The following is a 13,284-nucleotide window of genomic DNA, read 5'->3' as shown; positions in this document are numbered from 1 at the left end:
GGCTGTAGACTTTATGGTTAAAGGGCGGGGGCTTTTCCAGGGCTGTGCCCGTTGATTTGCCCTCCGGTGTCTTGCCACTGGTGGGGCCGTTATTTTACCGGGCTCGCTCCGGCGTGCACGGTATCTGCTATATAGGTGCGGATGCTGGTGGACCAAGACCTCTGTCACTGATGCTTCCCTGCTTATTGACAATGGGCGTACCTACCGCCTTACATGCGTGCCAATCTGAGTCTCCAGCCGTGCTTTCGTCCAAGCCGCAGGGCTGCTTCTGTTTCTGTCTGTGTTGTGCTCTGAGGGCTACTCCACTCTCTGAGTCTCCAGAGCTCACTTTAACTGCAAGCGCGCAGTCTTATATGCACGTCTATTAGGACCTCCACGAGACTTCCTCTGATCTGCGAGGCATTGGGCGTGTTTCGCAGTTTTACTCTGCTCTCCTGAGTGCGATGCGTGCTGTATGTGTGAGTTCTAGTGGGTCACCAAAGTTGTTCTGTGTGTTCCCTTCAGGGCTTCAATACCTGTGCTGGGGCTTCTTTCCTTGTTAACTGCCGGCGCGCATCCTTATTTGTATGCTAATTAGAGCCTCCGGGTATATTTTCCTCTGAGTCGTAAGACCGCCACCTCGCCTGCCTGCGCTCTGTACTGGGGGCCATTCTACTCTCTCCGGGCCCCCAGAGTTAGCTTTGCAATCGGGGCAGAAGGGTGGGGGAGGGAAGACGTCGTTTGGCGAGTAATTCACTCCCCTCTCACTCTGAGGTTCGCTTCTCTTACCTAACCTTCCAGGCCGCCGCTTGGTCTTCAGCCGGTCAAATCACGCAGGCTCCTGGCTTATCACTCTCTATAGGCCGCTCCGGTTCCAGCCCTCGGATGAGAGAGTACAGTTCTGCTGTGGCCGTATCACATCGAGAGGGTTTCGATTATAGAATGTGGCTCTCTGGATTCCGGATCACTTGGTCGGATTATTGGGGAATCCGGCGATATTTCAGCAGAGATGATCTAACTTGCAGCCGTCTCCATCAGCGCTTAGCCACACCCCCCTTATTTTTTATTTTCAAAAAGAAAATCCCGTTTCAGGATTTCATTTTTGAAAAAGAAAACTGTTTGGTGTTGATCGAGCCCTGCACCAAACTGCCAAAAGCATTGACAGCACCAGATATGACAGCTGTTCCTGGCAATCCTTTGTTTTTTCCTGCCTGGTTTGGTGGTAATTTTAAATCTGGTGGAAGGTACCACTGTACCTCCGTCTGGTTGACTGAGTAATTTACTCAGTCGCCCTGGTGGAGAAACGGACCACCGGCCAGATTATAAATCCGACCCTTGGTATCCAACTGCTGGAAAAGCTTCTTGTAATCAGTCTTGCAGCCCCCTAGCTCCTCAGGGCGGGCATGTCGGCACTAGTCCTCTCTTCAGCCAAGTCTCTTGCAGGGTCTAGTCCTCTTTATTCATCTAGGCCCTGGTAAACAGGAAGCCAAGCTCATTGACCCTTGGAGAGCAAATACAGTCCCGGGTTGCCAGCAGAATTCGGGAGTCATTGTTTGAGTCCTTTTCTTTTAGCAGGAATCATAGGCAGGGCCTTCTGTCCGTTGGTGCATTCCCACGTCCAGGAATATTATGAAGAAGTGGTTGTGGTGTGTCAGGACTGTCAGACCAAAGATAAGATTGAAGCCTTTTGTAAGGTCAAGGGTGCTGGAGACGAATGTTCATAAAAAGAAGAGCGGCTCCTTAAGCTTATTTAAGGATCGAGCTGAACCCAAAATGGCCGCCAACACTGGTCCGAAGGAGCTGCAGGTTAGCGCTCTAGCGTTCCACAAAGATTATGAAGGTGCAGGTGTTGAGCGGTTGCCGCTTTGCACTTCACCAAGAAGCTGAGGAGAGAAGGTCGTTGTTTGGCAAGCGTCGTGAAGTCAGTCAGGGATAAGACGCTGCGTCGCGCAAACCAGTATTTGAGCATTGTTAGTCCGTAGCGGAGAAAAGCAAACTAAGACTGTTCCTGATATTAATTATTAAGATATTTTCCTGGAGCTGAAGTAGTCTGCCTCGTCTTCGAGCACATTAGTGGCAATTACCTACCGCAGTGTAAGGCAGCATAATTTGAGGAGAAATAACAGAGCAGTAATCAACTGTTTAAGGCATTTCATGAGAACAACTCATACCATGTAAAATAAAGATTTTCAGTCAGATGTAATTTCAGAACTCTTAGTGTGGAGAGTAGTGTACAGAAAAGAAAAGAATTAGAGAGCAAGGAGGAGAAAGAACTAAGGAATTCCAGACTCACACTGAAAACAGAATAAAAAACTTGTAGAGAGGGATATTACTAACCAGAACAGAATCCAGTCGAGGCGCTCGTCTCGAGTCTGTGGTTACAGTCCGCAGAAGAACAGAAAGAAAGAACCGAGATAAAAAGCAAAAGAAGAGAAGCATAGGTCACTATAGACAGGGTAGGTGTCTAGAGGAGGATTACACAATACACCAACATATGGATAGGCAGGAAGGATATATTTGATTTAAATGTCGTTTTCTCTTTTAGTAAAGACTCACCTGTCCGGTCCAAGAAGATAGAAGGGCGTGAAGAGTGAAGAACCAAGAGGACAATAGTGGCTGCCTCTTCTCTGTCCCATCCCCTTTCCCCCTCTGGAATTCCTTGGTGTGTTCGCTCAGGTTATTACGCGGAACACTGGGAAGGCTAGGGGAGGTACTGGGAACTTGCGACATTCTGCTCCCGTGCTGAGAGGAAGTGGTGCCAGCAGTACCTTGACATGGTGCCAGATGTATTCTGTGCCCTAGCCAGTGACAGGAGAGAATCTACCACCCAGTTCCAACTCTTGCAGTGCCCCCAACTGCTTGTGAAGCATTTTCTATTTGGCCTTACTGTAAAATTACCTAGGATCCTAGGTTTCAACATGCCGGGGCTCCCAGGCAGGCCTGTCTTCTGCTTCTTCTACTCCCCCTCCTAAAAGGTCAAAACTGGTTTTGCCTCCTTCTCTGGCTTGAGTCTCACTATTTAGGAGGGTCCTGTGGATGAATAGAAAAATGTCACCCTGATATCTTCATGTCAATAGAGGTAGTGCTAAAGCTGTCCTTTGTGCTGCCAGCTGTTCTGTCCACTCCCAGACAGCTAATCCCTGTGTGGTCAGCAGTTAATACCCATTGGCCTTTTCTTTGCTTCTGTTGTCCTTTGCGCCAGAGTTGTTAACTCCCAGCCAAATATGTGTATTCCAGCTCTGGATTGTGATTTGCAGGAGACCTCATTCTCCCATTTTATTTCACACTAGCCCCATAATGTATTGTCTTATTTTTATATATTGACTGCCTATTGCGCTTACAAGGCACACTTTTGAAGTGAATTATAAATATAAAAACAAGGCTTTTCTTACACGGCAAAGTCAATTTTACTTTCCCTGTGTCACTGCAATGCATTTAAATTGCAGTCTTATTTAGAGCACAGTGGCGATCCTGGCAGAAATATACTTTTGTTTTGCATATATGGATGCTGTAAATATAAACAACATCCCACTTATGACCTTGACTTTTCCATTCAGTAGGTGCACTTCAGAAACCATATACAGTGGATTTACAGGGAAGCTAATTAGGTCCAATTGGAAGATCTGATTTATTGTACATGTTTTAGACGGGAAGCAGAGGTTCGTTTAACTACAGTTTAGCAGTAGCAAAGTGTAAAGAGACCTAACGCCAGCAGAAATAAGGCCCAGAAAAAAGCAAGACACCTGAAGTCACTAGGTGTAAAATGTGGAGTTGATAAACACGTCCTCTGTTCATCACTCTTAACTGCTACCAGCACCACTTCAGGTCTTGCACAAGTTCAGATAACTGCACCGGAGAGGAACTTACTGCCAGCACATCCAAGCACCCTTGGCAAGACACTCTGCAGAAGTCACTGCCCCTCAAGCTCTCCACCTTTGTCTTGCTTTGCCCATTGCCTCAGTTCATGCCCCTCCAGAACTGGTGGTGGGGAGTGCGATGGTTCGGTCCTAAACCTTGGTTTTCTATTTTCTCCCCTGAAAACTAGAGATCTGACCTCTCTTCCTTCCCTTTGCACCAAAGATCCAAGATGGCGCCACAGCACTTTTCACGGAGCCAGCAAAGGGCTGCATAGCATTGCAAGTAGGCTCTCTGATTGCATGTTACAGACATAGTACTGCAGTCAGAGGAGCAGGCTGCATGAGAGGAACCCGAGGCCTCCCATAAAATTGGAATTTGGGGCAAGCTGCTTATGGCTCCCCACCTACTATGGTAATGTGGTGAACCTAGGGAGAGGTGGGGGAGAGACAGTGTGGGGAAGAATAGGGCATAGAGTGCCCATGAGAGCTGACTCAATTTGATGACAGTTGCCTGCCTACGGTGAGCTTACAGAGTCCTCTTTGCTCCTTACACATAGACACTGATTCCACACTTTACAGGGGAGTTTAAAATTGGTGGGCATCAGCTAACATGCCATCTTAATATATGAAACCAAAGACCTCCAGAGAAAAAAATATATTATTTTGCCAAATGCCATGCAGCGCAGTCCCAGGTGATCTGGAAGTATAGCAGCAAGGAGGACCCTATTATGGCTAATTTCACCCCAGGAGAGCTATTAATACCCTTATTGAGAGAGTTGAAGGCCACTTACTATCTGATGTACTGACCGCAGCATCACAACTATTGAAGGCAGTTTGGAAGAACTTAAGGGGACAGTACACCAAAATGAGCTACAACAGAGGGGTGTAGAGAGGCACATGATGAAACTGAAGCATACTGTCATTACCCAGGTGGAGCCGATAGAGAAGCAGGGGAGCCTCAAGAAATGTGCCATCTCTGCTATGGTCTGATTGGAGGAGAAGGTTGAAGTTCTGGACAACTTCTTCCAGGCCTCATACTTGAAAATCCAGGGGTTCCTTAGGCTAGAAAACCTCAGAGAGGTGGTACAGCATTCTTTGGAAATAAAGGTGAAGGGAAAAGAAGAGACAGTCCCAAAGGAGGCTCCTAGGGCAGTCCATCCGTCAGCTGGATGACCAGAGAGAAACTCCTTGAACAATGGAACTGTTTTGATTGAGATCTCCACAAAAGGAGGAAGAAGTTACAGTAATACCCATCAAGAACCGAGTGCTTTCCTGTAAGGGAAGCAAAATACTGATTTTCTTGAACCTAAGCAGAGCCACGCAAACCAAGATCGCAGAGCTTGAATCATTAAGGAAGAGACATTGATGATGGGCTGTGGTGCTACCCTGTGATACTTGGCGAATATATATGCAGATAAAATAACACAGCAGTGTATTTACCAGGGTAGGTAATCATCTTTGCCATCACGTTCAGTTGTTTTAGCTACAAGTTGTTTAAAAGGGGCCAGGTGGCTCTTAGCAGTCTAAGGGTCTTTCTAATCAGACTAAGAGATATTAAGGTCTTGAGGTATTGGATGTCCCCATATCCCTGGTGAACCACCCATGCAGTGTGCAAGAGCAGCTTTCAGTGACCCAAATCCCCACTATGCTCTGTGCTGGCTAGGGCTGCTTTAGACACAAAGTAAGATTTCAACATAGAGGCCTTTAATTATTTTCTGGAGATTATAAATAAAACGAGCATTGGCAAAGTCAATAGCTCTTGTCTATGTAAGAACTATTGACTTTGCAAATGTGTTTTAGCCATGTTGTACACCAGTGTGGCTGCTGCTCAGCATGGGTAAATGTTAGTGGTTTAGAGAAATGTGGAGTGGAGTAGAGTGCTGTAGAGTGGAAGGAGTAGAGGGTCGTAAAGTGGAATGTTGCAATCTTGGCTCAGATTGACAACTCTCAAACAAAATATTAACTGGTAAATCAACAGCTCACTGTACCAGGGGTAAATCTGCAACAGATTTTTTAAATGAGATATAGTCCCACTGCGGAAATTTGCCAAGCAACCTCATGGTGATCTGTTTACAATTTTACACGGCACTTTTGTCTTGATCCAGATACTTGAACAGATGCTTAAGTAGCACAAGCCTCTTTCAGAATTCTCTTTGCTGAATTTCCCGTTGGACTCCTTTCTCCTATTTCGTCCCCTCTTTTTTTTTTATAAGGATGTACTTGCTACTCTGCTCAATGCTTATGATTATCAATGATGATCCCCTGAAGGAGGAAAAAAGATTTCTTTCCTGCAACCCTAGTTCTCCATTAGGGGAATCTCCATTGAAACCATAGGCACGTTTCCCTCCTCCCTGATGGAAAGGACAAACCTAATTAACAGCCGTTCTAGTTTTTAGAATCCTTTTTCTCTGTCTCTCTGCAAAAAAAGAACTGAGATACTACCACATGCTAAACATGATGAGGTACTTGAAGGCTATGGGCCCCTAAAGGTGCATCTGTTTTTATACTCGCATAGCCTCAACCTATATGTCTGCATTGCCCTGATTCCTTCAACCCCATTTCCTTTCAAAAGGTTTGTGAAATAGATTTTGTTTTAAAGATTAACTTTTTCTCACAATTTTTAAAGTATGTTAAAACTTGGACTTCCTGAAATAAGGTGAAGACTTTGTAAAGAGGATTTATTTTAAGGATGTGCTCCGGGGTCCTGCGTATGGGTGGGACTATTCACTGTTTGATTTCTATGAAGATTCCCCTAAAGGAGAACTAGGATTACAGAAAGAAACCTTTTCTTCCTTGTTTTTGTTGTTACATTCGTGCAATTCATCTCTTCTCATGCATTAATAAATAATTTAGAAATCTCAGAACATGAGTTTGAAAAGTGGGATGCGTTGAACACCACCAAGAATCATAAGCAGTCATCAATATTTCATGTTTGGGAAACTCTATAAGTCCCTACATCCAATCTGTTTTCTGTAAACCAATTACGGTCTGTTGCCTGGTCACATGCACTTGCTCACAGCCTGATGGCTTCAGTTAAGAGAATTCTAACCCTATCTATGTATCGGTTCTCTTAATCAATAAATGTACTGTGTGTCTGACATTTCTGAAATTTTCATGAGATTTTCATTTCAAGAAAAGTACAATTGAGAAGACTAGAGCAAAGTTTTTTAAATATGCATGTTTGACCCTTCTTGAACAATGTTATTTCTTTTTTAGGTGAACTGCAGAGGAAGATTGGAGTTAAGGTTCTTGAAATGAGAGGAAATGCAGTGGTTGGTTACCTGCAGTGTTTTGACCTGGAAGGAGAATCTGGGTTGGTTGTACGAGCAATAGGGACTGCATGTACCCTGGACAAATTAAGTAATACATCTACCTTTCCGCCTGCATGTAATTCTCCATCCAAAGAAATGAAAGAGTAAGTATTGCCATAAATCTTAAAAGGCCTTGAGCTTTTTACTTTCCTTTTGGTTGCATACCCAGTTAACTTTGTGCATGTTTAGTATGATTTTGTTTTGCAGCTGTATGCTCTGCCTTCATAGCCTGCGCGTCTACGTTTATGCAGTTTTCAGTGGTAAAGGCATAACTGCCAGCATTTAATAGAAAGGCATGTAGTTTCGAGCTTTGGTCCACTGAAACAGCATGCTCATAACACTGGCAACCTCTTAATTGAATGAAACTAGTACAGTTCTTTCTTTGGCAATAACATTTGCCTAAACGGAGATGCAGTTTTTTAATTACAGCATGCCATCTCTGCTTTACATGCTGTTGTGGGCTACATGGTAACTGAAGCTCAAAAGACTCAGTGGTATCTAAAGAACAGTTAGTGCCCCATTACATTTACAGTAGAAATACATAATGAATCTCAAAGTAGTAAGAGGCATAACCTCCATTCCACTCTTCTCGGTAGATGCAGTTTGAACCTATGTCTGAGAGATCTGATCTTCATTCTGACAGAACTGTGCAAGAGAATCTGTTATTTAGAATACTTTGTTCCCTAGCCTGTGATTATAACGGAATGTGGCAGAAAGCACTCCTCACAATAAGCAAGTCCCTTTAGAGAAGCAAATCTTTGTTTTTACGCTGAGAAAGTGCTTATGTGTTTTACTCATGGATTGGCCATTCTTGAAAAATGGAGCCCTTGAAAAATGACCCATGTAGAGGATTAACTATTTTTTACTTCGGATCGCAGGATTTAGACCATAATGGCTTTGTAAACGGCTACTCAGTTACACACCTATCATTCCCAGAGCGCATCGCTATGAAGGCTGTCACAATCCTGGTACTTAAACAGATTATTTGCAAAGCCCTTCTGCAGTAATCCCTGTTGCTTTCGATAATGATGCAGCATAGAGATAACGATCAGTCACCTAACTGGCAAGGTTCCCTGGATCATAGAAAATGTTTACTGTTTGTTTGGTATGCTTGAACTCTCCCTAGCCTTCTACTCTATTGCTTATCATGCCATACTTTGCACTCTCACACTCCAAATGTGTTCTTATGCATTGTCCTGCAGTGGTTTTAGTCATATCAATAGAACCGAAAATTGGAGCGGAGGACTTCAAGGTCCAAACCTGTAGTAACTTAAGGCACCCCCAAAGGCTTCATTCTCTTGCTAATGATTTTCATATTGTGTATGGAACACCTGGGAGTATTGTAGGCTGTCCGAGTTCTACCTGAGGGTCACATTTTGAACATTTCATTGCACATTCCAGCCTGAATTTTCAACACCTATCTCAGCCGAAACAGACCAGGTCAGAGTCTGTCCCTGTTGCCAATATGAGGTAGCAACATCTTGTCCATGAATATTCCCAATGAGGTGTATTGCATGGCTTCACACCTTAACTATACAATTGAGCAAAATCTCTTGTCCTCTACACGTCCTCCAACAGTTCTTTCCAGACTAACTGTGTGGGGGGTGCAGGAGCCTCCAAGCAAAAGTTTCCAAGCACTCTTTTTCTTCCCCCACAAAATAATTCATAGCCCAGCTGTTTAAGCAATAACACCTTGTGGTGTAACCTCCCTGCCATGGACATTGCAGATTTGTCCCTTTCTTATATGCTTTACTGCAACCTTTCCCTTCCCCTCCTCCAACCAAACCAGCTGCTTCACATAACCCCTGGCCTATTCCTGTTGAAAACCCCACTTCAAACCACTCCTCCCTTTTCCCATTACTTTTTTCCTTTATGTCTTGCTCTGTGTCCTTTTAACTAGGTTTGTGCTGTGTAAGTTCACAGCCATTCACAGATTGTAACATGTGTGAAGTGATGACACTGAGACTTTCTGAAGAAAAAGAAGTAAATGATTATAATATCTACAGGGAGGTTCTTCCTCAGCTGTGGACCGTAAACTGACAAAGCACCTGTCTCTGGTGAGGTAGTTATTTTTGGCCACCACTGAAAGGACTACTGGCCTGAAACTGGGAGATAAATTGGGCTAGAGAGCTACTGCACCTTCATTCATACATTTGTATATAACCTAAAACCTCCAAGATGGATTTTGAACCTCCACTGAGCCTTTTTAGGAAAACATTGTGTTTCTATAGATCTGTAGCCAATTTTTCTTTAGCATTATTTGCTTTGTGCATCCTGTATGTTTCTCCTAGTAGCATCAACCCTGCTCAGGGCATTACAGTAATCTGCGAATAACTATTGCAGCAGATATGGTGGGGCATCTCTAACTAAAATGGTTACAACCCTACAGAATGTCTTCACTTGGTAATAGCATGTCTACTTAGCTCTACAATTTTGAAAAAGGCTAAGAATGTCATCATTTATCGCAACTAACCTGATTAGAGAGAAAACAGAGTGACATACTTGCAGTCCTATTTCTCCAACATTCGTATTTTGTTTGTATTAATAAAAGGTAGAGTATGTTATCCTGGTTCGTGTTGAAAGCCTGTTGTGGATGATGCCAATGTTTACAGTAGACTTTGGGTCAGTCTATTGCACACCAATGGGTGGTTTTAACCCCTTCGCTGCGGCGGGAATTCCGCCGCAGCGCTGGGGGGTGCGGGGGGGCAGCGCGGTGGCGCTGTGCTCATGACGGAGCCACTCCGTCATGAGCCACGGTTGAGCTGTGCTCATGACGGAGTGGTTCCGTCATGACTCCGCCCAGTTGCATTGTCCCCCCGCACAGGCGGGAAAACAGCGCCGCGTGGGCGGAGCGGCCGCCAACGGTCGCGGCATGACGGAACCGCTCCGTCATGAGCACACGGCAACCGTGGCTCATGACGGAGCGGTTCCGTCATGAGCGGGGAAGGGGTTAATGTCACTCGTATTTGCTTGCTTCTTCTTTGATGCCTCTTCTTGCTCTTCTTGTTTTTATCCTTCCCCTGCGACATATCTTCTTTAACATCCTTTTGATTGGATGACTTGTATTATCCTTCTACAGCTCATATCAGGGAATTGCTTTTTATCTTTGAACACGCCATGGGATTGCATGTATTTTCTTGCTCATCCTTCCATGTGCTGCTTCCTAACTAACAATCGTGCCCCCCCCCACCCTATGGGCTCCCAATACTTCTTAGGAACCAATATGAGCATTTATGAGATAGAGAAAAGTATTTATTTGATAAATGAGATGCATTGTATGTGCTTCCGGTAAGCCTGTTATATGAACAGTGGTCCCTCACAAGAAGGATAAGGGAGAAGCAATAAATATAGAAATACAATTATATCTATATCACTTTGTCCATCCGGACAGAAATACTTTTAATATTTTGCGTATTTGTGAAGAAAACAAAAACTATGAAGTGGAAACACAAACTCTGCGACAATTAAAGCAAGAAAAAGAACAAAGGCTCAGGCATTTCTTAGAATTCGGAAAAGAATCAGTAAATTGTCAAGCATGAATGAAGGCAAATACCATAGCACAATTCAGTAATACATATGATGGTTACAAGGAGTCGACGACGTTTCGATCCCATACACAGGAGTACCAGTATCATCATCAGGACATAGAGTTACATGCCTGAGGCTGATGCGGCCTGCTGAAAAAGCGGTAGTCCCGCAGGGTACTCGGAAAAACTAGTAGGCAAGTGTCTGATTACCACAAAAACCACAAACCCTGTCCAATTACTATATAAGAAGCATGAGTAATTATCAAGTATGAAAAATCAATATTTGAGAAGCCGGGCGAAAGGGATGACACCTCGGCACAGAACACTTGCAATCGATGCGAAAGCCTGTGGCACTCTCCAATCTCTTGGCCTAGTCAGCTGTAAATGTACTCATGATGCTGTTTATTACAGTTTTATAAATTTGACAGTGAGCATGACTGCACTGTTTCCTCATTTAATCCAAAGATCTTTGTTGCCACAATTAAACTAACATAAGGATACACATATTTTTGCAATTCCCACTGTTGCTTTGCTGCAGACTGCTGGAATGTTAATCACATGCTAACACTTTGTATCTAGTTTTCTCCATCTGGTACTCAAAGCATGATGCACCTAATCTGTTAGTCACATTTTGCTCACATTCTATTAGTTCAGTCCCACTTTCACCTTTACATTTATCTATAGCGCTGTTTCTCACACTTGTGAACCTACCCACAGTATTGACATTCAATTATTTGTTCTTTTTGTCTGTAAATGTTATTTATGCATTATGGTCTCTTTTTTACAATTTTGTTTTTTTAGTAAATATTTTTGGTAATATGAATCTGTCTTAAGTTTTTATGTTTCAAGAATCCATTTCAGTTGTATTCAGCGTGCCCTAACAAGATATACTACATGCAGCCACACAATTTGTTTTTTGAAAATATTTTTATTAAAGTTTGCCAGAAAACACAGTATAGATACATATGTGAACTGCAGACTAAGAGCAACATGAAGTGTAACAGCTTTGAATCCAGTTGACAATGATACCAATACAAATCGTTATCGGAATGTCCATCACTAAACAGTATTTGGTGATTCATACTAACATATGATGTGTGTCGGAGGTGTGTGGGATATCTTGCTTCATACCGTTTCTGGTTTCCATGTCCCTGGCATGGGTTTTTCTGTCCCACTCTCTAAATCCAGCCCATAATATCTCAGCCATTGGCCCCCGATATTGGTAAATTTCTTTGGGCACCCCCTTGCCTGGAATGTCACCTTCTCTGCCCCCATGTAGAAGTCCATTCCTGTCCTCCACTCAGCCAATGTGGGGAGGTTCGGAGCTCCCCAGTATTTGGCAAGATCTCTTTTGGCTACTATCAGTCCTAGGTTACATAACAGCAGTTTGTAGCGGGGGGAGATCCACCTGAGTGGGGGACATACTTGGGAATGTATGGGTAATTGTGCCTCCACCTCCCTTCTCCTTTCCTCTGTTAGTTGGTTCCAGTATAGCTTTATATGGTGGCATTCCCATACCATGTGAATGTAGGTCCCATTTTCTGTCTTACAACAGATACATTCTGGTGACTCAGCCCTCCCCATTTTGTGTAGTCACACCCTATCAAAGTAGGCCCTGTGTACGATCCCTAAATTGTATTCGGCATAACCTTAGTTTAATGGCCACTTCTCTCAGGTGCATTAATACCGTCTCCCAATCTATGTCCTCCAGCTCGCCCTTGGAAGTTTCCCATCTTGATCTGAGAGTTCTCAGGTTGTCTGGCATATTATTGATGAAGGTTTTGTATGTCCAGGAGATCACTTTGTCTTTCTCCCTGCAGTAATCTTCCCACTAATGGTGCAAATTCTGGGTTGTCTGATGTGTTTAGGTTCTCTGCCCTTTGGTGGGCGTGTTGTAGTTGCAGGTATGATCTTTGGGTATCATTCAGCTTTAATTCACGTTGGAGTGAGCGGAAAGGGATCAGGGAATCCTTCTCTAGATTGTCCCCAGGTCTGGAGATCCCTATAGTGTCCCAGGATCTAAAGCCCTGCAGTTTGCCCATTTCTGGTAGGCGTGTCCCCTCCCGCAGTGGGGTTTCTTTCGTACATTTCTTGTCCCACTTCATTTGGCATTCCGACACCTTTGAAGCATCTTTTGTCCTTTGGGTTGCTGGGAGTAACTGTCATGCTCCTCTGCCCCATATGTGTAGTGGAGAGATGTTCGGGGTTGAAATTGAAGCATCTCAAGAGCGTATGTTGGATGATCGGCTGGCAGGTGTCACCATTCGTTTATGACCACCAGGTGGGATGCTCAATAGTAAGATCTTATACCTGGGAGCACCATCCCTACATTGTATTGGCTACGTTGAAGTGTCTGGAGGGTTACCCGTGGGTGTTCCTCATCCCATAGGAGTATGCGTGTCCCTTAATCTATTGTCTCCTCGGGGATTTTGTGATGTGTGTTTTAGAGAATATATAGCAACCTGGAGAGTGTGATCATTATGTACATGGCTGCTCTACCTAGTAGCTTCAGGGAAAGCTTTCTCCATCTTTCTGTGTCTTCGTGGAGTTCCCTCAGTATCCTTTTGATGTTGCGGTCGATGCTCGCCGCTAGATTGATGATTATATAGC

The 13,284-nt window shown here is 44.0% G+C and overlaps 1 protein-coding gene across 11 annotated transcripts in view; it reads left to right on the top strand.

Annotated features, from left to right (window-relative positions):
- Nucleotides 1-13,284, top strand: part of C2CD5 (C2 calcium dependent domain containing 5) — an 875,314-nt gene that overhangs the window by 154,170 nt on the left and 707,860 nt on the right. For all 11 annotated transcript variants that reach the window (XM_085652749.1, XM_085652748.1, XM_085652746.1 and 8 more), the window contains exon 7: nucleotides 7,053-7,251. In XM_085652749.1, the coding sequence (XP_085508875.1) occupies nucleotides 7,053-7,251 (199 nt within the window). The remainder of the gene's footprint in view (nucleotides 1-7,052; nucleotides 7,252-13,284) is intronic.

Source organism: Triturus cristatus, chromosome 4_1, assembly GCF_964204655.1.
Source record: "Triturus cristatus chromosome 4_1, aTriCri1.1, whole genome shotgun sequence".
Taxonomy (NCBI): domain Eukaryota; kingdom Metazoa; phylum Chordata; class Amphibia; order Caudata; family Salamandridae; genus Triturus; species Triturus cristatus.
This window is presented reverse-complemented; position numbering and strand designations above follow the sequence as displayed.